This window comes from Leptonychotes weddellii, chromosome 9 (genome assembly GCF_054177405.1).
Source record: "Leptonychotes weddellii isolate Sample4059 chromosome 9, ASM5417740v2, whole genome shotgun sequence".
Taxonomy (NCBI): Eukaryota; Metazoa; Chordata; class Mammalia; order Carnivora; family Phocidae; genus Leptonychotes; species Leptonychotes weddellii.
In genome coordinates, this window is record NC_138377.1 from 1,354,713 (window position 1) to 1,378,879 (window position 24,167).

The window sequence follows — 24,167 nt, forward strand, 5'->3', positions numbered from 1 at the left end:
GCCAGGCGCCCCGTCCCCCGCCCTGCATCCCTTTTAGTGGGAAAATTTCATAAGACATACTGTCTTAAACCAGCGTCTTACTCTGTCCTCATGTCTCTTCATTGTGAATTATAACTGGAAAAATACTTCCTTCCTACTTAATCCTCAAAGTGAAGTTAATATTTCTCCTCTTTGGATCCGTACACCTTCCTGAGCTGCCAGGAGGCCATGGCTCCCAGTTTGAGGAGCACTTCCTGCCTCCACATCTTGTCTTCACTGCGTGGTCAAAACATTTCATTTATACAATAAACTCGAGCCATTTTGGGAGTGCTTGGGTGGCCTAGTTGGTTGAGCATCTGACCCTTGGTTTCATCTCAAGTCATGATCTCAGGGTCATGGGATTGAGCCCCGCGTCTGGGTCTGCGCTCAGCACGGAGTCTGCTTGAGACTCCCTCTCTCTCCCTCTGCCCCTCGCCCTGCTCACGCGCTTTCTCAAAATAAATAAAATCTTTAAACTCTTGAGCCATTTCCCTGTAGCCTGTTTCCCAAGCGAACACGGCCAGCCTTCAGGCTGACATGAGTGTCGCCGTCCCGGTCCTCCAGGGGCCTGGGACACAGAGCTGAGTGGTCCCATCACCTTCCTACCTGGCCAAACTGCAGGCATGGCCTCTACACCTGCCCTTCCTCCCACAGCTCCCTGGCCTCTGGCTCACTTGTCACCCCTCGCCAGGCCACCCCACACTGCCTTCCAGACTCACCACGTCCTTTCAGTGAACTCTTCTTGGGAAGTAGTGTTCTCAGCTGCTGCTGCATAATACGTATTCAAGAACTTGCTGAATACATGAATGGAAAGTCTCAGATTTCAGATAGCTCCATGAAGTGTTCAAAATCAGCTGCCTTGGGATGCCTGGTGGGCTCAGTCGGTAGAGGATGCAACTCTTGTTCTCGGAGTCATGAGTTTGAGCCCCATGTTGGGCATGGAACCTACTTAACACTTAAAAAAAAAAAAATCTTAAATAAAAATAAAACCAGCTGCTTTTCTGCTCATCAGGATTCAAAGAACTATGGTCTACTGCACCTGAAGCTGGGATTCTGGTGTCATGGTCAGGAACTCGCCCTATAGCCACCTCATCCCCCTGGGCAGGGTCAAGAGTGCCCCAGACCAAGGCCCGTGTGGTGAGACGCCCAGCCAGGCTGGTGTGTCGCCAGCCCTGCCTCTGACCAACTGCCCTCGGCTGAGCACCTAGCCAGGTGAGGAGCCGAAGGGACACAGGCAGCCCTCACACAGGGGAGCCCCCCCGGGGGGGAGCACACTGTGGCCTCCTTGGTCATGTCATCTTCCTGGCCAGGTCGGGGGCTGGACAGCAAGGTGCCCAAGGCCCAGTGTGTCAGGCAGAGGAAGGAACCTTCTGCCAAGAGGGGCACTGCACCAGAGCTCACAGGGTGGAAACGGGCATGGAGGGTCCCGCCAGGACCCCTGAGGTCTGGGTGCAGGCCACCCTTCTCTCTCACCATCCTGGGTTGCTCTGTTTCCCTGGGGAGGGCAAAGAATGGAATTGCTCCCATCTCATGCCTGGTCACAGGCAGCCCTGCGAACCCCTGGTGGCCGGCCCTGCAGAAAGGATCGGCTCCTGGGCTGCTGTCCCCGATCCTTGGCACGTCCGGTCGGACCGCTGAGTGGCCAGTAGCCACCCCAGGCTGCAGACTGAGCCCAGCGAACCCCCAGGGGCAGCGGGAACTGACCGCACGTGCCACCTGCCAGGAGCCCAGTGGCGGTTCAGCCTGGCGGGCCCAGTGGAGAATCCCTCGGCCTGAAGCCACAACACCTGGCCGGTCACCCTTGTCTCCACACTGACCCTGAGATCACGAAACTGGTTTCCTCCTGGCAGTATCGTCAGTCCCTAGAACATCACCTGGTCCAACCAAATAAGTGTTCGTCGAGTGAGTGAATGACTGGAAACAGCACCACCGGGGCTGGCAGAAGAGCGGGGGGATGGGATGATGTCCTGAGTCAGGGATGGCCTCCTGCATTCGTGCAGCGCACTTCCATGGGCCCCTGTCCTGGGGACCCGGGGGGTCGGCAGCCCCAGCCCCAGGAGTGTCCCCGTGTCCGGGGAGAAGGCAGACAAGGGTCATGGAGCACACAGGTCAGGGGCAGGGTGACTGTGTGCCCTGCACGTGTGCCCTTGGTGGGGGAGTCAGAGAACGCCCCTCGAGGGGCACACCTTTGACACCAAGCCCCTCAGGCTGGGAAGGCCTCCCAGGTGAGGGAGCAGCAGGGATGGAGGCCCAGAGCCCGGTGCCAGGCATACCTGAGGGCCTGCGGAGCTGGGCAGGGAGCAGGGCGGAGCAAGGACGGAGCCGCTGGATGGCAGGCCCCCAGGGAGCCGCGGGAGCCGCTGGGTCTTTCAGGACTGGGTGATTTGCTGAGCGCTACCCGCCCCCCCACTGGTGGCAGGGGTGGGTGCTAGACTGGGCGCAATGGGACCAGGGCAGGGGGCCCAGGGGGGAGGGTGCCGTAAGAGTAGCAGGCGGAGTGAGGGACCCAGGGAGAGGATTTGGGGTGGGGCAGTGAGGGCGGCCCCAGGGGTGGGGGCTCCCAGGGGTCTGGCCTGCCTGAGCCGCCCCTCGGCGTGGGGACAGAGTCACTCGAGCAGGCAAGTGGAGAACTCGCCGGGTCTAGCTCACTAACAAAAGGAGCTGGTTATTAAAGGTGCAAAGATGCAGTGGCCACAGGGGTCAGTGCATCCCTTGGGCCTGGGGCAGTGAGGCGCCGTCAACCGGCCCTCACCCTGAGGTCTCGCGTGGGCACCCTCGCTGGCCTCCTCACGCTTCCCTCCCTGCACGCCGGCTGAGGCAGGCCCAGGGCACTCCCAGCCGCCCTCAGCTCCTGGCTCTGGACGCCTTACTTTCCCTGGGACACCCAGCTGCCCGCTCTCCCCCCCCGCCCCCCCCCCGCCCGGGCTTTCAAAAGAAAGGAAGGTGTCCTGGGACCAACATGGCTATTGGGGCAGCCCTGAGAGCAGGGGTCATACAGGATCTGGGGGAGAGTGTGCAGGCGGACCGACCGCCCAGGCAAAGGCCCTGAGGTGCTGCGGGTGGGAGGTCAGGTGAAAGTCTGCAAGGCAGGACCCCAGGGCGCCTTGTTGGCTGTGGGGGGAGCTGTGGGCGCCTTGGGCAACAGGATTGCCTCCGGATCAGAAAATCCCCAAGAACAGAGAGCCAGGTATGATACAGCAATACAGGGGGCCCTCTGGGACGGCGCGCTTTCCCCTAGGCCCAACCCACCGCAGCTCCAAGCCTGCCACAGTGACTCATCCCATGGGTGTCTCTCCAGACGCTAGGCCTGAGCAACGACGGGCTTGGGAGGGAGCCCCAGGGGACCCCTCCCAGTGAGATCTCTAGAGGAGAAGGAGGACCCAACCAAACCCTCCCCCACCCCCATCCCCTCCAAGCCCCGGGCCCTCCGCACAGTCCGGCCCTCCCTGCTCCCGCACCTGCTTGGCACGGGGGCCCCCTTGACCTTGGAGGTCTCACGAACTGGTCGTGTATTGTGGTTGCGATAGCGGCCGCCAGGCGGCGCCCGCGACCCGGCCTCCGGAACGCAGGGCCTCCCAGGGTGGAGGGAGCAGCGGAAAGCGAGCAGCCGGCCGGCCGCGCAGCTGTCGCTCCTGGGTCCCCGCCGAGCGCACCTGCCCTCGCGCTGGTGGACAGGTGGCCGCGGCTTCTGCCCCTAGTTGGTTGCCCGTGGGGGCTCCGTGACCCGTCAACGCCACGACCATGTACCACGGCGGGAAGTCCGCGCGGAGCCCTGTGGTTCTCGCAGCTTCTGACGCGCCCCTCGGAGTTGGGGTCTGGCGGACCGCCTCAGGCCCCACGTGGCCCCACACCGTCAGGATGGAGCCCCCACCGCCTGGCAGGAGGGGAGCCCACGCTGCCTATCTGTCCACGTCTCCCCGCAGGCTGGTCCCCCATCCTGGGTAACTCCAGCTCGACCTTCCTGACCCCAGCCCCATGTGCTGGCCCCTTGGGGCTCTGTGGTGCTCTGGCCTTGGACAGACACCCACTGGCAGCTGGGTAATCTCCGCCCCCTCCTCTGTCCTCAGGCCCCACTACAGCTCGCGTTTGGGGCTCTAGGGCAGCAGGATGGAGAAAGTCAAGGAAAGCTGAAAAGAAGGAAGAAGCACATAGGTGTGCCTGGGCTACGGTCTGGACCCTCAGGGTCAGGAAGGGCTGCTGTGAGAACGGAAGGCTGGTCCTCACCCTTCCTGGGCCTCCCCCTTGTGCTTTTGTGGCTTAAGAGCCCTGTCATCCTCTGTTCTTCTCTGGGCCTCAGTTTCCCCCAGCAGGCCTCCCAGGGCTGTCCCCAGGCTGACAGGGCCCCCACGCTGCACTGTGGGGTCAGGGGCAAGCAGGACAGCACAAGTGATGGTGAAGCATGCAAAGATCACCTGTCACCAAGCAAGGCAGACCTCTGGAGGCTGGTTTCGTGCCGCCCACAGCAGCCGGGGAGGGGAGGGGCAGGGGGTGGGGGGTGATGGCACCAGCCCCAGCAGCCTCATTTGCTCCCCTGGAGCCAGGGTACAGCTGGGGGGTGGGGGAACCTTAACTCCTGGCCTCCAGTGTGGCCTCAACCGTGGCCATGACCTCAGCACAAGGGAAGCCTCCTTGCCATTAGTTCTGCCCCAGGAGCAAGGAAGGCCCTCTTCCCGCCTCCTCCCCTGACGTCCACTGACTCCCGCCCTGCCCCAGCGCCCTGGCTCCAGCCCATCCACCTGCCCCTCCATGAAGCCCCCCTCTGCCACCCCTCACCAGGCCCCTGCCCAAGGAAGCTTTCTGGGGCCTCTCAGCAGCCACCGCCCTGCCCTGCCCCCAGCCGGGCCTCTGTCCCTGCTCACCCTCAGTGGGGTCCTGCACAGGTTCAGGGACCCTGGCTCCCTCCCCCGATGCCCAGACTCCACCCTTTGACATCAGCTGACAATGGGAGTCAGGTCGGGCTGCCCAGGGCCCCAGGGCCTCTCTGTGCTCCCCTGGCCCGGGAGATAGCCCGAGGCCTTGGCCGAGGCGGCTACCCATCAGTGAGTCTCTGGGCCACTGTCTGTGAAGGGGGCCCACGTGGAGCCCTGGGGTGGCAGCAGCCGTCGTGTGGGAAGGAGCCCAGCAGGTCCCAATGCGTCCCGGAGGTGGACTTCATCTTAACTCAGTGCCACTCACGTCCTCCCTTTAGACCAGTGTGTCCCCTAAGTCCTAGGCCAGCAGGGCCCCCTCCTCTCCTCCCCACCCCCTGTGGGTCCAGGGGCTTCCTGTCCGCAGGACCCCTGCTGCTCCACAAAGTATCCTCACGGCCTTATTGGCCCTCAGCCCTCCCTGCCCAGGGCATGGCCCCCGCCTCGAAGATGACTGCTGGGTGAGACCTGCGGGCCGGGGTGGGGCAGGGTGGCCAACGACAGCGGGGCCATGTGGCCGCCACAGGGCTCAGCCAGCATGGGTCACCCCGTCCCTCCGGCTGCCCCACGAATGCATCAGGTCTCCTCCGGCGGCTTGCTCAGCCTCCCTGGGCGTTGGAAACACTTGTCCCCGTCCCCACAGCTCCAGGCCAGGCAGGCTTCCTGCCGGTGGAGGCAGTGGGTATGGAGCTGGCCCTGGACGGTCAGCTTGGGTCCCGGAGGCAGGTACAGGTGCTGTCAGGACCGGGGGCGGGGGGGGGTCCTCCCTCAAAGGATGGCAGCCCTCCTCCCTGCCCCGCCTGCCGTGAGTGCAGTCTGGCCCCGATGTCCTGATGACCGACATCTTGCCCACACTTGGCCGGAGCGGAGTGGACATGAAGCTCTTGGGGACTCCAGCGCAGTGGCTCGGCAGCCTTGGGTGGCGTGCTGTGTGCGTGTGACACGGTGGGACAGACACGTTCTGCCATGGCCCCCAGCAGACGGTGGGTTGGCCAGGGGCCTGGGGGCGGGGCTCGGAGACTGGGAGCAGCGCCTGACTGGGGCTGGGCGGGCTGGAGAGGGAGCCCCGTCGGCGGCTGGCGGTGTCCCGGGAAGGGCCCAGGAGGCAGCCGCTACAGCACCATGGTAACCGCACAAAACGCTGGCCTACTTACCCCCCCCCCGCCCCCGCGGCACCAGCATGCTGCTCCAGGAGAGGGTGCAGGGCTTTCAGGCATGGCGGGGGGTGGGGGGGCTGCACCCTCTGGCCTTTGGGGGCCCCCTCCTGGCCTGCCACCCACCCATGGGTGCTGGGCCCAGCCTGTGGGTATCCAGTCTCCTGTTGCATAGAGGGGAGAGATGGGGTGCAGAAGTGTCCAGCACCCAGTCGGTGCTCAGCCACACGAGTCCCCTCCCTGTCTCCTGGTGGCCTGTGGCCTCAGGGGTTGCTAAAGACCTCTGGAGCCCCCCAGAAATCTCAGGGCTCTCCTGGGTGCTGCGGTGCCAGCAAGATGCAAAGTTCTCTGGATCCCGACCCCCAGTGTGGGAGGGGGCAGCCGGGAGCACTGCGGACAGAGCTCTGGGCTGCGCATGCGTCCCCTCACGGGACAGGACCCACAGGAGGGCCGGGTCCCTCCACCAGCTCAGACAGCTTCTCAGCGTCCGTCATCAGGACATCGGGGCCAGACTGCACTCACGGCAGGCGGGGCAGGGGGGAGGGCTGCCATTCTTTGAGGGAGGACCCCCCCCCCGCCCCCGGTCCTGACAGCACCTGTACCTGCCTCCGGGACACAAGCTGACCGTCCAGGGCCAGCTCCATACCCACTGCCTCCACCGGCAGGAAGCCTGCCTGGCCTGGAGCTGTGGGGACGGGGACAAGTGTTTCCAATGCCCAGGGAGGCTGAGCAAGCCGCCAGAGGAGACCTGATGCATTCGTGGGGCAGCCGGAGGGACGGGGTGACCCATGCTGGCTGAGCCCTGTGACGGCCACATGGCCCCGCTGTCGTTGGCCACCCTGCCCCACCCCAGCCCGCAGGTCTCACCCAGCAGTCATCTTTGGGGCGGGGGCCGTGCCCTGGGCAGGGAGGGCTGAGGGCCAATAAGGCCGTGAGGATACTTTGTGGAGCAGCAGGGGCCCTGCGGACAGGAAGCCCCTGGACCCACAGGGGGTGGGTGTCCTACGACAGCACTCCTCTAAAACCCAATGTTTTCCTGACCTCGCCTGGTGAGCTGGAAGGCCGAGGGGCGGCCCTGGGGGTGCACGTGCAGGATCAGCCCCAACCCTGCACCCTATGTGTCCCAGCTCCCCCTGGGGACCGGAGTCCCCGCCCAGCAGACATCCTCACTCCTTCATCCAGCAGATGCTCTCTGTGTCCCCGGGCCAGCGCGCCCACCACGGCAGGGATGAGCAAACAAGGCTTGGAGGGGGCAGCCCTTGCGCACCGGTGTGTGAGTGGGGGCTGGGGGTGTCCGTCTGTGCGTTTGCACACGCGAATGGGTGTGCCCTGCCCGGGCGCCCGCTGCAGCTGCCCTCCCCTCCCCCACCTCAGGCCCCCTAATTTATGCCATGAGGGGGGCCGTCCACTCACTCATTCCCAGCCAGGCAGCGGCTTTGTCCCCAGGCGGATTCCCAACGGCCGCCTTTGGGAAGAAAGGGCCCTTCTCTGGCCGGCAGTGAGGTCACCAGGAGGGGCCAGACGCGCACAAAGGCCGTGGCCCCCCCACCCCACCCTGCCAGCAGCTGCCTCTTTATCCCGAGCTCTCAGCCTAAAAGAGACCCCAAGGGGCCCCAGCTCAGCCTAGGCCAGGCCTGGCCTTCCTCCTAGGAAAGTGGATGGCATGGGGGAGGGGTCGTCCCCTGGCTTGGCTCCCGGGGAGTGACAGCACCGGGTGAGGCGCAGACCTCACCCCAAACGCCATGCTGGGCCTGGGGCAGCTGTGGGGGGGCTCGGGCTGGTGGGGGGTATCTAGGTGTGCCCCCCCCAGCAGGCAGGCAAGCAGGCTTCAGGGGTGGGGGGTGCAGGAAGGTGAGGGAGCTTGAGGTGTTAGGAGGCAGCCCCGAGAGAGGGGCAGGCAGCTAGGCCCCTGGCCTGGGGGGGCCTTGGTCATGGGGGGAGGCTCGAGGCAATGCTCCTTGCACCCCGCCACTGAATCCAGCTTCTCCCGGATCCCATGATGCCTGGCCCGTGTGTGTGTGTATTTGCTGTGTGTGTGTGTGTGTGCACGCACATGCATGCGCACAGGCGTGTGGTGGGGTGAGAGGGGCTGGTGGCCTGGCTGTGAGAGATGGGGGAGCCCTGGTGGAGGGGCCCCAAGGGGCAGAAGGCGCTGAGTGGGGGACGGTGGGTTGCGTGGGCAAAGGCCTGGTGGCCTGACCTAGGAGTTCAGTGAGGACTGCAGGGTGGAAGGCGAGACACATGGACACGTGGACCTCCCTCCCTAGCCTGCTGAGCCGCCCCCCTCCCCCCTCCCCCGCCAGCTGGTGGTACTTGGGCTCAGAGCTCCTTAGTAGTCTCTCCGCGGAGGGAGGAAGTGGAGCCTGAAGAGAGCAAAACAAAAGCCCTCTGCTTGTCCCAGACAAACAGAGGCCGGGCTGCACACTGGGGACAGCCGCTGGGGGCCCTCGGCCCTGCCAGACGTGGCTGCGAGCAGAGCCAGCCCTGGCCAGACTCGAGGTGGGGGTGCCAAGCCCAAGGGCCGGGGACAAAAAGCAGATGGCAGAGGACTGGGGTCCCCCCAAAACCTCTAAGGTCTGCCCAGGGCCGCCTGAAGTCCCTGCATCTGGCCTCCGGGGGACCAGCCAGGAAGCATGATCAGAGGAGGCAGAGGCCAGGAGAAGGACGCAGGCAGGGAGGGCTGGGTCACCCCAAGTTGCAGGAGCCCAGCTAGTGGGCCTGGGTCACGGAGGGTGCCAGGAGGGGGGCCAGCACTGGGAAGAGGCTGCACTCTACCCCAATGGGCCAGGCAGCCCCTGCACCCTCAAGTTGGGGGGGCAGCAGGGCTGGGGGCTGGGGGTGGCCCAGGCCTCCAGTCCCTACCCCTCCCTGGGAAACAGCTCCTGCCCCGTTGCCTAGTGCCTGGAATGTCCATTGTGCCTGTATCCTAGCAACACGCCTCAGTCACCCCTGCCGCCCCCACCCCACAGCCCGCTGCCCGCATTCCTACGTGCCCCGAGTCTCCACAGGCCTCTTGGGTATCTAGCAGCTCGGGGCCCTCCCGGCCTCTGCGTCCAGCACCTCGGCGACGCGGCTGCTGGCTCAGGAGGCCGGGAAGCTGCTCCCTGCCACGTGCTGGCTCCCGGCTCTGCCTGAGACCAGTCCCGGGCGCACACCTCGCCTCCTTCCCTGCTTCAGTCCCACTTAGGTCTGCTTTCTCGCAGATGTGATGACACTAGGGAGAGCCACGAGAGGCTGCTGGGGCTGGCGGGGGGACGGGGAAGGGGCATGGGGTCCCACGGGGCTCCTGGGTCAGGACAGTTGCCTGGGTGCCAATTACACTGCGATGAAATGGATTTCTGAGCCATTTTCTGGGGGACAAGGTCAGACCTGTTAGCAGCAGTGGGACAGGGGCAGAGGGTACAGGGCTAGAAAGAGGAGACAGGGTGGTCATCTGGAGCCGGAGAGGCCAGGACAGGCGCCACCTCCAGGGTGTGGGACGGAGCCTTCTCTGGGGCAGGAAGCGAGGGGCCCTGCTGCCCCAGCTCCCTGCCCTTCCCCCACGCTCCACGCTGGGGCCACTCTGCAGGCCCAGCCTCCACCACAGCAATCCCACCTCTGGATCTGTGGCCGCCAGATCCGTGCCGCGAAGGGCAGAGAATGGATGGCTCACTGTCGCCTTGCCGGGGACCAGCCCGCTGCCCGCCACCCCCCACCCCTTCCCTACACTGAAAAACCATAGAGAAGCACCAGGGCCCTGACAAGAGGAGCTGGTGGCCCTGGGAGGGGAGGTTGAGAGTACTGAGTCTGAGCACCCTCAGGGTCAGGAATGCTGCTGGAGAGTCCAGAGCAAACAAATGGCTGAAGCAGCCTGGGGCATTTTTCCTTTAAAAGAAGGGATCATGGAAAGTGTCAGGGAAACGCAAAAGCCGAGAAAATGCGCAGCCTTCCAGGTCCAAGGAGTCCTCGGGCTCGCTCTCTCCCCTCACCCGGGACTGTGAGGCCGGTTTTAGCCTCTTTCCCCTTCCACAGTATCATTAACACACCTAAAGAAGTGCTCGTTCCTTCAACCCGTGAAATAGCCACTCAGGCTTCCCATTTCCCAAATGTCTCATTTTGTGAAACGAGCTATCTGGTTTGTTCGAGGTGCGCGTGCAGCGTCGCCCAGCAGCCTCCCCCGCCACCCCTGGCTCGAGCACTGGGAGCCTCCGGAGACAGTCATCTCAGGAGAAGGATTTGGGGACTTGACACAAACATTCCAGCCAGGCTGAGGCAAAATTAAGCTCTAATTGACAACAGCATGGCCTTGGAGAGGGAGGTTGATGGTCTGGAGGCTTCCGTGGAGTTGGCTGAGCTGCTTACGCTCAAGATGTGTTCAGTTTGCTCGTTTTAAGAAATAAAAGATGGAAGAACAGTTGGAGAGACACCACGGCCCTCTGGCAGAGACCCCTGCACCTCCACCCCCAGGTTCCAAATTCTGTAGGTCTGGGGTGGGGCTGGGAACGTGCATTTGCACCGGGCCCCTCGGATGGTTCCTGGACACACCTGTGGCCAAAGGTTAGGGCCGGTTCTGCCACGGGGAACATGAGAACTGCCTTGTGGGTTTGCAAAGAGTGCCTGGCCAGCAGAGTGGACGGAAGCCTGCCTTGTGGGGGAGGACACATCTGACCTTGCTACAGAGACCGAAGTCAGGGAGGGGTGCCTGGTCTTCAGGTCCTGTCAAAGTTAAGGCCCCTCAAGCATCTCTTACTCCCTCAAAATGCCTGTTTTGAGTCCAGAGATTCCTGTCTACACCCTGCCCCAGGACACAGTGATTTCTGTCTCTCGCTGGGGCGCCCAGACCTCAGGCCCATGCTTGGCTGTTGGGGACAGGGCTGGGAGGGACCTGGGGACTGAGACTCAGAGGGTCCACGTGTGCCAAGTGCTTGGGTGGTGGTGCACACAGAGGCTTTGTGGGAGTGTGGGGAGGACGGGGAGGGGAGCAGGGGGATTCAGGGCAAAGGGCCTGAGGGCTTGGAGACACAGGAGCCCCCAGAATCCTCCCCACTGCCGCCTTTATCCACCACAGAAGGAAGGAGGGCCCCAGAGGGAGCCAGAGGGGGGTTCAGGAAATAAAGAGCAAGGTGGGCCAGAGAGCAGAACTCCCTCATCCACTTGTGCTGGCTGGTGGCCAAGGGGGCTAGGGGTGGCCTTGCCTGGCAGGGAGGGGGTGCAGGGCCAACCCGTTCACAGATTCTCCTCCCCACCCCGGCCCCTCTGCTTCTTCTAAAAATGTGCCCACACCCAGCCTGTCCCCCTTTGAAGGGACAGATGTCAGGGAGAAAGCTGATTACTGTCAGAGGCTGGAGGCTGTGACCGGAGCTCTCGGTGAGGGTGACCCAATTCCGAGCTATTCTCAGCCTGGTGGGAGCCGAGTTATTCCCTCCCGCCGACGCGGCTGTTCCGGAGGCAGCCTGACTTTGAAATGCCCTCCTTCGCCGTCGGGGCCCAGGCCGGCTCGGGGAGGCCCGAGGTCCCACGCCCCGCCCTGCTCGCCCCAGCCCCGGCCGCACCCACACCCAGGGGCTCCCTCCCCTGCCCGCCGGGAGGGTAGGCCGCGGACCCCCAGGTGCCCGCGGGACCGCTCGCCCTCCTGCGCCTGAGCCCGAGGCCACCACAGAGAAGGGCGGGCGCGAGCAGGGTAGGTGCGGGCAGCCCGCGGGCCCGGGGGGAGCCGCGAAGGGCGGGCAGCGCCGAGTTCGCAGCAGCCCGGCCCCCGCACGCGAACAGGCCTGGCTGAGGTGGCCAGGGAGCCGCCCCGCCATAGACCTGGGAGTGGACAGGGCGCTGCTGGAAGCCTCCGGGGCGCTTTCGGGCGGGGAGGGGGGGTTGGTGTTTGTTAGGCCCGTGTCTGGTGCCGCCTAGCACCTAACCCCAAAGCCGTGGAGGTCAACGAAGAGCCGTGGGCCCGTGGCCAGCCTGGGGTTCTTGCAGTTCTGTTTTATTACACACTTAACTGTAAGCACAGGGAGCGCATGAGCTGGATTTTCCAGAAAAGTCTCAACGTCAAACCGCCTCTGCCATTATCCTGATCAACTAGTCAAGCACCCCTGAAGCAAACAGCTATTCAAGGGCCTCACACTGCAAAGGACATTCTCAGATGGACCCAGAAGCGGCCCCAAAATTCTGGCCTCGGAATCTGCAACAGAGACTGAGGGCTTCCTGGAGGCGGGGGCAGCGGTAGCTCCCACTAGTGGTAACAATCACAGAGCCGTTCTAGGGCGCCAGGCTGGCTCTGTCGGGAGAGCGCACAACTCTTGATCTCAGGGCCATGAGTTCGAGCCCCACGATGGGTGTAGAGATTATTCAAAGAAATAAATTTTAACTTAAAAAATATATATATATCAGAAATGTTCTGTGAGGACTGACTGAGCAAACGCTGATGCGATACTTCATCTCTGGCAGCAATTCCCTACCCCCATGCCAAGGCAGGCACTGTGTTCACCCTCCTCTCTGCCAGGAGGACGGAAGTGACTTGTCACCGTGGCGCCACAGGGAGGACGGGAAGCAGGCAGGCTCAGAGCCTGAGCCCTTAAGTGCTTGCACCCCCCCAGTGAAGGGCAGAGTGGAGTCTGGGCAGCCCCGCTACAGCTCAGGTCCAAGTCCCTTGTCCCTCTGTGACTGCAGGGGCCACCTGCTGGCAAGGCCTTCCCGACTGTCCCAACCCCCAACCTCCACCTGCCCCCCCCCCCCGAGTTTAACCCCCGTCCCTTGCTTTGCTTCCACCATGCACTTCTCACCTGCACTCTGGGCCTGGTTCCCAGGAGCCCCGCAAGGACAGGCTGGGCTGCCCTGAATGTCTGGGTCCTCAGCGCCAGGAGGGGCTTGGTCCGCACTTGCTGGGCGAGGGGATGGCACCCCGTGAGGCTGGCGAGGGCAGGATTCTGAGATTTGGGCACAATTGGGCAGCCCCCCCCACACTCCCTCCTGAGGGCATCAAGGGCCAAGACCTCCAGCAGGGCTGCCCCTGGGGATTCTCTCACCTGAGGCCCCGCCAGGAGGCAGGGCCATCCCCAGGCTGCCTCTGGGCAGACTGGGGCACTGTGTCTGGGCAGCCAGTCTGTGCTTCGAGCAGCCTTGCGAACAGGGCAGGCAGCTACCAGCTGGGAGGAGGTGCCCTCCACACCTACTCAAACTCCCCACTGGCACTCCCATCTTATTCTTCCCGGCCTGCCTGACGTCTCCTGCCCCAGGCCTGCCCACTCCCACCTGGCAAGGCCTCCTGCTCAGCCTCCTCCAATTTCCACCCGCCCTTTCAGCCCCCGCATGGCTGTCACCTCTTCTGGAGTCTTCCAGGATTATAGCAGAGCTCTCCCCTTTGTCCTCTGTGGTCACAACCTAGGGCACCACACAGGGTGGGAGAGGGTCTGGGAGTCCCTGGCGGGCAGAAGCCGGCCTGCATCCCAGTGAGTCTCATCTCCTCTGGGCCTGTTTCTCCACCTGTGCAGTGAGCTAGGGTGGGGCAGGAATAGCATCATCTCCCTGGGCCTGGAGTCCCACATAGCCTGCCTGCCCTGCCTTCAGCAACAGGTTAGAGGCAGGGGGCCCACATCTCTTGGAAGACAGAGGCGGGGGTGGGGAGGGAGGTTGGTGGGCCACAGATCTAGACAGTAGGGGTGAGGGGGGCAGGTGTGGGGAAGTCCACCTGCTGTCCTGTCTTCGTGGAGCAAACAACCCTTGTCACACTGCTTGACAGGGTGTGGCCCCCAGGGGCCTGGCATCCATTATATCACCCACCGCCTGTCCGAAATCCAGCCCCAGGCCCCAGACCACGCCACCTCAGGGGCTCCTGCTAGAGGAGGCGAGCCCCTCACAGGAAGGTGAGGGCGAAGCAGGCCAGGGCAGGGGCAGCACGTATCAGGGCTGAGGAGGGCAAGGCCCAGGGGACTTCCTGGGGGAAGTGGCTGGAGCCAGCCTCTATGGAGGCCGAAGCCGACTCTAACCCTGTCGGTAGGGCAGGATCCTGGGCTGGGGCCCTGGGAGCGGGTGAGCCAGGAGCTCTAGGCCTTCAGGGGCTCTAGGCCTTCAGGCGGGCAGCGAGACGTGTGACTGGGCGGGTGCAGGAATTTCCAGGAAAAACGGAGCGTCACTGGAGTGTCTGGGTGAATCCTTGCCCTGTGACCAGCCCCATGCCGCTGACTCTCGGAGGTGATGGTCACTGACCTGCTGACCCAGTCACGCACTCACCATGGGCGCTGGCCCTGCCTCTGGACTCTGGCTTCCCTTCTGCCAAACTGGGGCACTATTCAGCGTTGGGATCGCAGGCCGGGAGACGTGAGGGCTGAGAACGGTGGAGCAGGATGCTCCTGCCTGAGGTTGGCGGTGGCCGGCAGAGAGACATTTGAGGGGGTCTTACAAAGGGTGCACAGGAGTTCCCGGGGGGCTCGGGGCCACATGGAGCTCCAAGCTGAGGTCGAATGGAGCCTGGATGGCTACCTGGGATGAGGCTGATGCCCAGGGGCTCATGTGGGGCCTGGCAGCACAGCTGAGGGGCTGGAGGGTCCCCCTGGACTTCAGAGCTGCCCTGGGCCAGGTACGTGTACGAGCAGGGGCAGGCGTGCAGGTCTCCTGACCCCAATCCTCCAGCTCCCACAGGCCCAGGGATGCCCAGGGCTGGAGTCTAGGCCACCATCCTCAGCCCCACATGGAAGAAGGAGCACACACAGGCAGGCCCGTGTGCTCTGCAGAACGTGCAGGGTTATGCCCTGCGTCAGGCATCTTGCCTGCCTCTCTCCAAGGCCAGGGTAAGGCACAGGTCCCTCCTCTGTCCCCTAAGCTAGGCATTTGCTCACAGCTCAGGACAGGTCCTGGGAGGGAGAATAAGACCCCTGGGCTGGTGGTTCCAGGGCTGCAGAGGAACTCTGATGGGACTCAGGTCCTGCGAGGAGCCTGGGCAGGAGAGGGGAGGCCCCCCAGCCCTGTAATGCTGCCCCCAAGAGACCAGTCCTCCAGTAGGCCCACCTCACCTGGCACCTTTGCAAGGTCTCAGGCCTGAACGTGGCCTGGGTCTGGAAGGGCAGGCCTGTGTGTGGGGGGGTTCCTTCTTGAGATCTAGGCCCTTCCGGAAGCACAAGAGGCGGCGCCTGCTATGAATGAATGCAAGGCCAAGCCAGGCTGTGAAGGGAGGGTCCAGTGCTCTGGGATGGACACATGGACACACACACACACACGCAGACCCTCCTCCTCCTCCTCCACTAGGACAAGTGGCCCTTTCTGTGGCTGAGTGGGGGTGGCCACACACTCGCCCCTTTGTCCATCATGTCCCAGGCTGCTGTCCTGGAGTCCAGGGCCCCCGGGACAGGGAGAGGAAGGAGCAGGGGCCGGGGCGCTGGTGTGGGGGGAGGCCCGGCCAGGGCACTGGCGTGGGGGGGCACCGAAGAGACCAGGGAGCACGGCGGCGGCAAGAGTGTTTATTGCTCTGCCAGGCACGGTCGGGAGCCAGCCCCTGGCGGCACACTTCCCTGGGGCTCTTGTCCTAGCATGGAAAACGGAAGCTCTTGAGGACAGGTGAGGCCAAGGGCAGACGCTCAGGCCCTTCACGCAACCAAGGCCGGCAGGGATGCCAGGCACCCGGCCCAGAGCTGGAGACCAGGGCCAGGCAGGTGACACGGAGTACGGCCCTCCGTCCTGGACGCACCCCCGTGCCCCCAGCAGTCCTGTGAGGGGCAGGGGCACCCAAGCAGCCCCGGGGCTGGACAGCCGGGGTTCCAACAGCTCTGAGAGGGCTGGGCCGGGTCACCTGAGGCACTTTACTGTCCCCCTCAGGTTCCTGGCTAAGTGGCGCTCTGTTCTCACTGACACGCCGGGGCTCTGGCTGGACCAGGGCCACGGAAGGCACTTCCAGTGGCAGGAGAAGCGCGGCAGACGGGCAAGGCTGCCCGGGCCCCATCCCCTCCCATGGGAGGGGGTACAGAGCACTCCCACTTGGCCTGTAAGGTCCTCATGGGGGGGGTGCTCAGGCCTCAGGCCACCCAGCAAGCCCACCTCTCCCTCCCCCAGCCCAGCACCGTCAGCTCCCGGGGGAAGAGGGGCTAGCCCACAGACCCAGTGGTCCTCCTCCTCCGAGTCCTGGCTCCCTCACCCCCCCTGCCAGTTTGGGGCTACCTGGGAAGGGGTCAGGGCCCCACCACCTACACCCCTTGGCCTCAACAGCCAGAAGAGACAGCAGAGACTGTGGCAACAGACAGCAGCAGGACAGGGGGCGAGGGGCGGGAGCCGTTCCCACCCGGAGAGGACCGGCCGCCCCGAGAGGCCCCCAAGCCCCGCCCCGCCCGCCCCGCCCGCCGCATGTTCTGTCTAAACACAGGCCCCAGCAGGCGTGCGCTGACCATATAAGGCGGCCTGTGCTGAGCTGCACCCTGCCCCCTCCGCGGGCTCTTGGCTCCCTGCGGCTCCCGGCGGGAGGCCCACTAGCCCGGGGTCTTGGTGGCGAAGGTCAGGTAGCCCGTGTGGCCCACGGCCTCCTTCGTGGGCGTGCCGCTGCGGAAGGGGCGGGCGCCGGGCCCCGGGCCGGCCCCTAGGTCGGGCGCAGGCAGGCTGACGGTGCGCACGCTGTAGAGCCGGGGGAGCACCTCCACGGTGCTCAGTTCCGAGAAGCCGCGCGCCGCCAGCGCCTGGCAGGTGCGCTGCACTTGCTCGATGCACGGCGAGAAGGAGCAGAAGCGCCCACCTGTGGGGAGCCAGGCCCGGGGTCAGAGGGCAGCGGGGCACGGGCGCCAGGTGGCCGAGGGCTGCCCCCCCGCCCCCAGCCCCCCGGGCGGCAGGCGTGGGTCCAGAGCCCGTGGCGCAGGAGCTCCCCTGGAGCCACGTGGAAGGGATCGCTTCGGCCGAGCCCACGACCCTGATTTCATCTGGACTTTGGCACTGCCACCTTCCACTTCACGAGGAAGCCGAAGGTTGGGGCCGGGGCGAACCATGGGGTCAGGGTCAGGGCGGAGCCTTGGCACGGCATCCGCCAGAGCAATGCGCTCAGAACAGCTCCAACCACCCAGGGTGGCGGTGGCGGTGGGGAAGGGGTTCCCAGGCGGTGGGAGCTGCTGCTGTCACAGGAAATTAGAGGCTGTCACCTACTCTGGGGAACAGGAGGCGCCTACTCTGAGCAGTGCCTGACGGCCAAGGATGACGGGGTGCAGGCGGGAGCCGACAGCCCCTTCCTGCCACCTCCCACCAGGGCCCACCCGCAGTGTCCCTCAGCCTGGCCCGGGGCCAGCCCACGTCCCTGTCCTAGCAGGGAAGCCTCGGCGGGAAAGGGACATAGCCGGACGAGTCCTCAAATGGCCCCGAGGCCTGGTCACCTCAACCACACCTGGGGACACAGACCCCCCAGACAGGTCTTCAAGAAGGTGTAGGCTTGGAGGAGGGACCATGAGTCTGAAGCCAGCCCAGAAAGGGTGCAGGGTCATCCCCAAGAAGGGACCCGATCCCTACGCATACTGCTAGGAAAACAGGCCCCACCCGGTGAGGGACAGAGCCTGGGGTCAGGTTCACAGAGCAAGCAGGCGAGCCACTGGAAAATGCAAGGCCCACAAGTAAGTTGGGAACCTCTGGGACCAAAACGAGCAGACACAGCAAGACCGCAAAGGAGGGGGCTTAGAGGAACACGGGGGATGGAGACGACAGATGGCGCGGCTCCCCGGGGGCTAGCCACCAGGAAGGAACCTTGGCAACAGGAGGAAGGCCTGGGAGTGTGACCCCCTGCCCTTGGCCCAGGCTGGGCGGCTGGCTCCGGCCTCCGTGGGACTGGTACCCAGGCCTGCAGTGTCTGGGGGCAAAGCCGGAAGGCATGGAGGTGTAGGGAAGCGGGGCCCACCATGGCAGAGCCCAGGGACACGACGGGACCCACTGGGAGCCGTTGCCTAGAGTGCCTCGCTCTTAGAGAAGCGCCTTGGCACCTGTCTTTCGGAGGGGCAGCCCTTCCCCTGGGGCACCCTGGGCTCCCTCTCTGCCCTCCCCGGCTGCACTGCTCAGCGGGGACGGGGGAAGGGGCCCTGGCTGCCTGGGCTGGCTCCTTCTCCAGAAAAGGGAAAAACCCAGGGCCTCACCAGCGCCTCCCTGGCAAAGAGCCAACCTTCCCGCCTCCTTCCCGCCTCCACATCCAGCATCTTCCCTAAAAGAGGCCGGTTTGCTGACTTGTGGCTGGGGGGAAGGGAGACTCCGCTGGCAAGGGCTGAGGTTAGGGGCTGACCTCCGACCTCTAAAATGTCTCGTGGCATATGGGTCCCCCCTCTCACTGACATGGAGCCGCTACGTTCCCCAGGGAACGCAGACATCTCCCACGTCCGGGGGCGAGCGGGGCAAGGCCAAGGAGCAGGGGCTCAGCTGGAGCCGCCTTCTCCCCAGATCTTACTCCTCCCAACCCCACCCTCTCACGGGTTGACTTCCCGTGAGTCCTCGGCCAGCCTGACCCACCCCGATTTCGGGCCAAAAGGGGTCCTGGCCTAGCCAGGCTGTGCGGCCCAGTGGTTCCTGACCCCTCTGGGCTTCAGGTGACCCACACCCAAGGCCGAGCCCAGGAGCTCAGTCCCCAGGGCCGCACCAGAATCCCCACTGTACCTTCAACCTTGAGGGCATCCCAGGCATGGCCCACAGCCTCCCAAGGAGACGGGATGTCCAGGAAAACAGCATCTGCCACGTGGCTCACACCAAAGCCGCTGCGGCACACGTCCTGGTTGCGCACCGTCACCCAGCGGCCCACTCGATGCTCCTGGAACTCCTCCCGAGCCTTCTCCGCCCGCTGCTGGTGGAACTCCACGGTGTGCAGGTGGCCCGTGGGCGCGATGGTGCGGATGATGGCGTGGGACACGGAGCCGCTGCCAGTGCCTGGCGGGACAGGACGGGTGTCAGGCAGGACGCTGTGACACTCAAGAAACAACTCCACCCTCATCCTGGAAAGACCCACACAGGGCCCACGGGGACAGACGATCCCGGTTACTCATGTGCAATCACTCCCAGAGCTGCCCGCCAAGTCCCGGCTGCCCAGGGTCTGGTTAGCTGGGGCTGCGCTGGGCCTGGGTGGGGACAGGACCACCTGGGGTTTATTTCCTGAGTCTGCTGTGGGCCCGGGGGGAGAGTGGAAGCCCTGCCCAATCCCAGCGCCAGAGGCCCCGTAGGGTCTAGACAGAGCAGAGGGGGCAGCAGGTTGGGCCTGTCCCCAACCCTCCACCTGGTGGCTGGTCCTGAGCCCCCTCCCCCCGAGCTCCTGGCCCACTTAGGTCGGTCTGCCCGCCCTGCCCCTCACCTGCCTCCACCACACAGGGTGAGAGGGTGGGGCAGCCCTGCCCTCGCTCTGCGCAGCCTCACAGTGCCGTGACACGGCAACCAGCCAGCCACACAGCTCCAGTCTCCCGTGTCATCGTCCCCCAGTTCTCTTCCAACTGCACTGGCCACTCCTCAGCTGCCTTCAGCCGCCGCCTGCTTGACTTCCCACCTGGCAGCGCCCAGCGGGGCTGTGTCCCCGCCCCCGCCATGACCTCCCCTCACCCCGCGGTTTCCAGTGCCAGTCTTGATGAACACTCCCCAAAGCCATGTCCCGACTCCTACTAGTGTCCAGTGCACGCACACCACCTCCCCTCAACAGCCGACCAGCTCTCGCTCGGCATGAACAAGGGCAAAGCTGGATCCGCTCCAATCCCAAACCCCTCCCTGCAAGCCTTTCCCGGCCCAGTCAGCAACACCCAGAGCTCAGACAGGCACCCCAGAGGTGCCCTCGACTCTCTGCTCCACCCCGCATTCGATCCACTGGGAACTTGTGTCTTCCCCCCCATCCCCACCCTGCCACCACACTGCCTGGGCCCTCCCTCCTGGCTTTGTAACCACCACCAGACGGGCCAGCTGCCTTCCATCCTGCCTCAAACACAGCAGAGTCAGACCCCTGACGGCCCTCTGAGCTGGGCCTGTTTCCTCCTGACCTCGCTGCCTGCTCCTGCCACACTGGCCTCCTTGCTGGGCCCCTACTCAGGGCCTTTGCACGGCTCGCCCTTGGGGGGACACTCTCCCTTGGCTCTTGGTAGTGCCTCCTCCTCATCATTCCCAGCTGAACGTCCCCTTGTCAGAGGTCTTCGCTGACCAACCTAGCTGAAGGGACCCCTGGGAGTCACCCTCAAACACGTAGCCCTGTTTTACCAGCCTCACAACAATCAACAGCACGGAACCGGTGACACTGGGCTTACTATATGCTCAGGGAAGCAAAAACCTGGCCTGTCTTGTTCACGGTTGGACCCACAGTTCCTAGACTGGGAGCTGGAACACCAGAGCCCAGAAGCATGCCCACTACACAGACAGTAGCAGGGGATGGCGCCGTCTTGAAGTCTTGCAGTCCATCCGCCACCTGCACCCCATGCCCCTGTGGCTGAGCAGTTGGCCTCTGCCCAGCCCCTGCCCACTGTCTGACCCACAGCCCAGGTTATGCATCTGACTCTTCCCATTTCAAAGTGTTTGGCTGGGTAACAGGAACCATCCAACTGCCCACATGGAGAGGAACAAATGGCCTTGAAGTCCTCAGAAAGTTGGAAGCAGTGATGTTGGGAACTCTTCGTAACCTTGGAGCCCCGCTGCGCAGCCCATGAGGAACATGCTGGAAACCTAGGTGCATGTGGGCTGGGCTGCTCTTGGCTGGGCTGTATGCTTCAATCTCCATCCCAGGCGGCCCCAGCACCCGTGTGTATGCATGTGCGTGTGTAAGAGCCAGGACCGACGTCAGGCCTTGGACTCAGTGACAGTGGTGCTGGCCAAGGGTGAGCTTGAGGCAGTCTCCCCACCTACAATGAGCACCTCAGAGCAGCCCTGGCCTCCCTCCGGGAAGGGGCAACTCTCAGCCCTGTCAGCAAAAAGGTAGGGAACGGCAGTCAGCGCCTAGGCCAGAGCCGAGTGGCACTCTGGCCCTGCCCCACCAAGGCACGCAGGACTCTCACTGAACACCAGCTCCCCAGGAGGAATCACTGGTCCCGCACCATCAACTCTCGACCAGATCTGCTGCTTCTCACTCCCTGTGGTCAGCTCCCCAGAAACCTCCCGGCAAAAGAGAGGCTGAGCAACCATGCCGCCTGTCCTCTGGAAGGGCAGGCTGGAGGCTGTCTGGATGTTGGGTCTGATCTCCACCTTCAGGTCAATTTTTCAGAATTAGAACTGAGGGAGCCCAAAGAACTCACCGGATTCACAGACCACAGAACCAGGCCGAAGCTCCAGCATCATGGTGAGCAGAGCAATGTCGGTGGAGTAGAGAATCTGGGTGCGGTGTGGCAGGTTCAGTGTCCAGAGCTCAGGCGTGGGGTGCAGCACGTACACCCAGCCCCCTCGGCCACAGGTCACCTTGGAGCCGAAGGGGCGGCCGATGAGGTCTACTGAGTGCCGCAGGACACCATGCCGGGTCTGGGTCTGTGCCCCACGCTGCACACGCACTGCTACCATCGCACCATGGCCCAGTGACAGGATGGCCGTATCACCCTCTTTGATCAGCTCCTCATACGCCACGAAGCTCATGGTGTTGCTATGGGGCAGGTGCCTGGGACCTGGGAGGAAGTGCGTCAGCATGAGCGTGTAAAGGTGCCAGGAGGGTGCGCCTGGAATCTGGGTAGAGGGCTGAGAGGCCCAGCACCCACGCGGTGTCCCTGGCTGCACCCTGGCCTGACATGTTAAGCCCTCCTTGGTCTGGGTCATAAGACGCAAGTCACTAGCCCAAATCACAGATGGAGAAACTGAAGCGGGGCCAGGGCAGAGGACGGGCCCAAGATTTCCCACCAAGCCAAGACCAGGAGACCAGGAGACTGGCTCCCATGCTCCAGGTGCGAGATGAGGAGCCGGCCGCCGGCGGGCAGCGGCCGGTGGTCTGTGCTATCGCCTCCATGCCGGGCTCCATTCCGCGGAATCCCCGCCTCTCCTCAGTCTCCCCCCAAACGGGCTTCCAGGGGGCCGGGCGGCAAGGGGGATGCAGGAGAGGTAAGGGCCCTCCGGAGGGGGTGGGGGTGCGCCCGGCCCGGCCGGCACAGGGCGGGGGGCCGCGCGGAGTCTCACCCGCCACGCGCGGCCGGGTCCCATTCCCGGACGCTCCGCACGTGGCGCCGCGCCAGCGGCTCCGCACTTCCGGCCCCGGCCTGGCGCCCAGCGATGGCGTCACGCGCCCCGCGGCGCCCCACCCCGCGCGCGGGATGCCGGGACCCGCGGGCAGCCCCTCCCCGCTGCGGAGCGCGCCCCCGGGGCGGCTTTCGGGCAGCTGCTGCTTCCCTGTTTATACAAGCTCGTGCAAAGGACAAACGAGGAGTTCCCGCGTCCCCTCGGCCGGGCTGCTGTGGACGGGGACGAGGGCTGGGCACCGTAACGCACCCTTCTCGACAGCCCCGGAGTTCCCGGGAAGGCCAGCTCTGTGCCCAAGCCCCTCCGAGGACGCTTTGCCTTGGACATGTTGTCACCGCAAACCACTCTGGGAACATCTCAGACTGGGCCCCAGGGTGAATTCCAGAAAGTGAAATTGCAGATCGGAGGGTTGTCCCAGAAGTCTCTGGCCGGAAGGGTTGCCGAAGTGGCCTTAGGCCAGGCCCTGCCTCCCATGCGGGGCACATTCTCCACTTCGCGGGGAGGTTAGTGGTGGTGAGATGCAGGAACTGGGCTCACGCTGGGGTCGGTGAGGGCCAGGTGAGCAGCCTGAGCAGGGGACTGGGGGAAGGGCAGCGGGAAGACAAGGGCAAAAAAGGGAAGCGGCAGCCCTGTTCCGTCTCAGCAGGGCTGACTCAGAGCCAGTTCCTCCGTACAGGGTGTGTGTGGGGGAGGGAAGGACAACAGGGGATATGGAATGCCTTCCTCCATCACCCAGCTCCCAGCAACCAGGGCTTCTCGTGTTAGCCCTGGGGACCCGAAAGGGGATAGAGACTCTCCAGCCCACCCCTGCTACCCAGGAGCTAACTCTGGGCCCTAAACCAGGGCCAGCTAGCAATGACCCTGGGCCACACCCCAGGCCCAGATTGCTCCAGCCTGGCAAAATGGGAGTGGCCAGGCCCCTGCAGAGCCAGCCAGCCCTTGGGGCACTCTGAGCTCTCTCTCTTCTGGGGCCAGGGCTGCCACAGTATCTGTGGCCCTTGCCATGGGCCCCTCAGAGTCCATGGTAGAAACTCCGCCCCTACCATGCCTCTGTCCTGGCTGGGCCTGGGTTTGGGAACCTCCCTGGGGGGTAAAAAGGTAAGGGGACTTAGGTGGCCTGCCATTCCCTGTGGGTTCATGTTCCTCTGGGGCCAGCACTCTGGCCACCAGCTGCCTGTGTGGCTCATCATAGCCTCGCTGCCTCTTGCTCTCAACATTGAGACAAGCCAGCCCCATCTATGGCTTGCCAGCCTCTGTTCAAGGTGATCTGCTTCACTCCTTTGGTGATGCACCTGACTGAATCACCCCCTAATTGCTCCCCTGGGAGATTTCAACTTTCCACTTCTGGGGGTTCCTCTTCCCCAGCCTCTCAGCCGCAGTATGGAGCTGGGGTTGGGCGCCTACTAAGAGCCTAAATTAGGACTTGGTGACTCCGCAGTGGTTTCCTGTGGTCCCAACTTCCCACTTGCCTCTCTGTTCGTGCCTGGCTGGCCAGCTTCTTCAGTGCCTCCTCCTCCAGGCAGCCTACCCAGATTGCCCATCTGCTCCATCTGAGCCTGCCCCAGCCCTTAGTCTGCGTCCTCAAAGCACCAGCTTCCCCCAAGCTCCAGCTGACTACTCAGGTTAGGTGGGCACCTTGCCTCGGGCAGAGTTTGTATATTGGGGCTCTCTTAAAAAGAACTGATTCTATATAAGCCCAGCTAAGTGTCATTGTATTAAACTCTCTCCACAATCCTATGGAGCAGGGGTAGGGGTGGGGGGATCACTTTACAGATGGGAAAACTCAGATTCAGAGAGGTTAGGTAGGGCGCCTGGGTGGCTCAGTTGGTTAAGCGACTGCCTTCGGCTCAGGTCATGATCCTGGAGTCCCGGGATCGAGTCCCGCATCGGGCTCCCTGCTCGGCAGGGAGTCTGCTTCTCCCTCTGACCCTCCTCCCTCTCATGCTCTCTGTCTCTCATTCTCTCTCTCTCAAATAAATAAATAAAATCTTAAAAAAAAAAA

At 64.0% G+C, this 24,167-nt stretch overlaps 1 protein-coding gene across 2 annotated transcripts in view; it reads right to left on the reverse strand.

Annotated features, from left to right (window-relative positions):
* TRMT61A (tRNA methyltransferase 61A) overlaps positions 1–22,242 on the reverse strand; it is a 28,718-nt gene extending 6,476 nt beyond the window's left edge. The window contains exons 1-4 of one of the 2 annotated variants that reach the window (XM_081829843.1): positions 22,106–22,242; positions 21,244–21,603; positions 18,650–18,916; positions 738–973 (exon numbers count right to left, since the gene is read on the reverse strand). In XM_081829843.1, coding sequence (XP_081685969.1) covers positions 777–973; positions 18,650–18,916; positions 21,244–21,574 — 795 coding nt within the window. In that variant the 5' untranslated portion in view covers positions 21,575–21,603; positions 22,106–22,242 and the 3' untranslated portion in view covers positions 738–776. Of the gene's footprint in view, positions 1–737; positions 974–12,022; positions 16,767–18,649; positions 18,917–21,243; positions 21,604–22,105 lie in introns of those variants that run through there. The other variant, XM_081829842.1, reaches the window with a different exon arrangement.
* Positions 22,243–24,167: the final 1,925 nt, after the last annotated feature.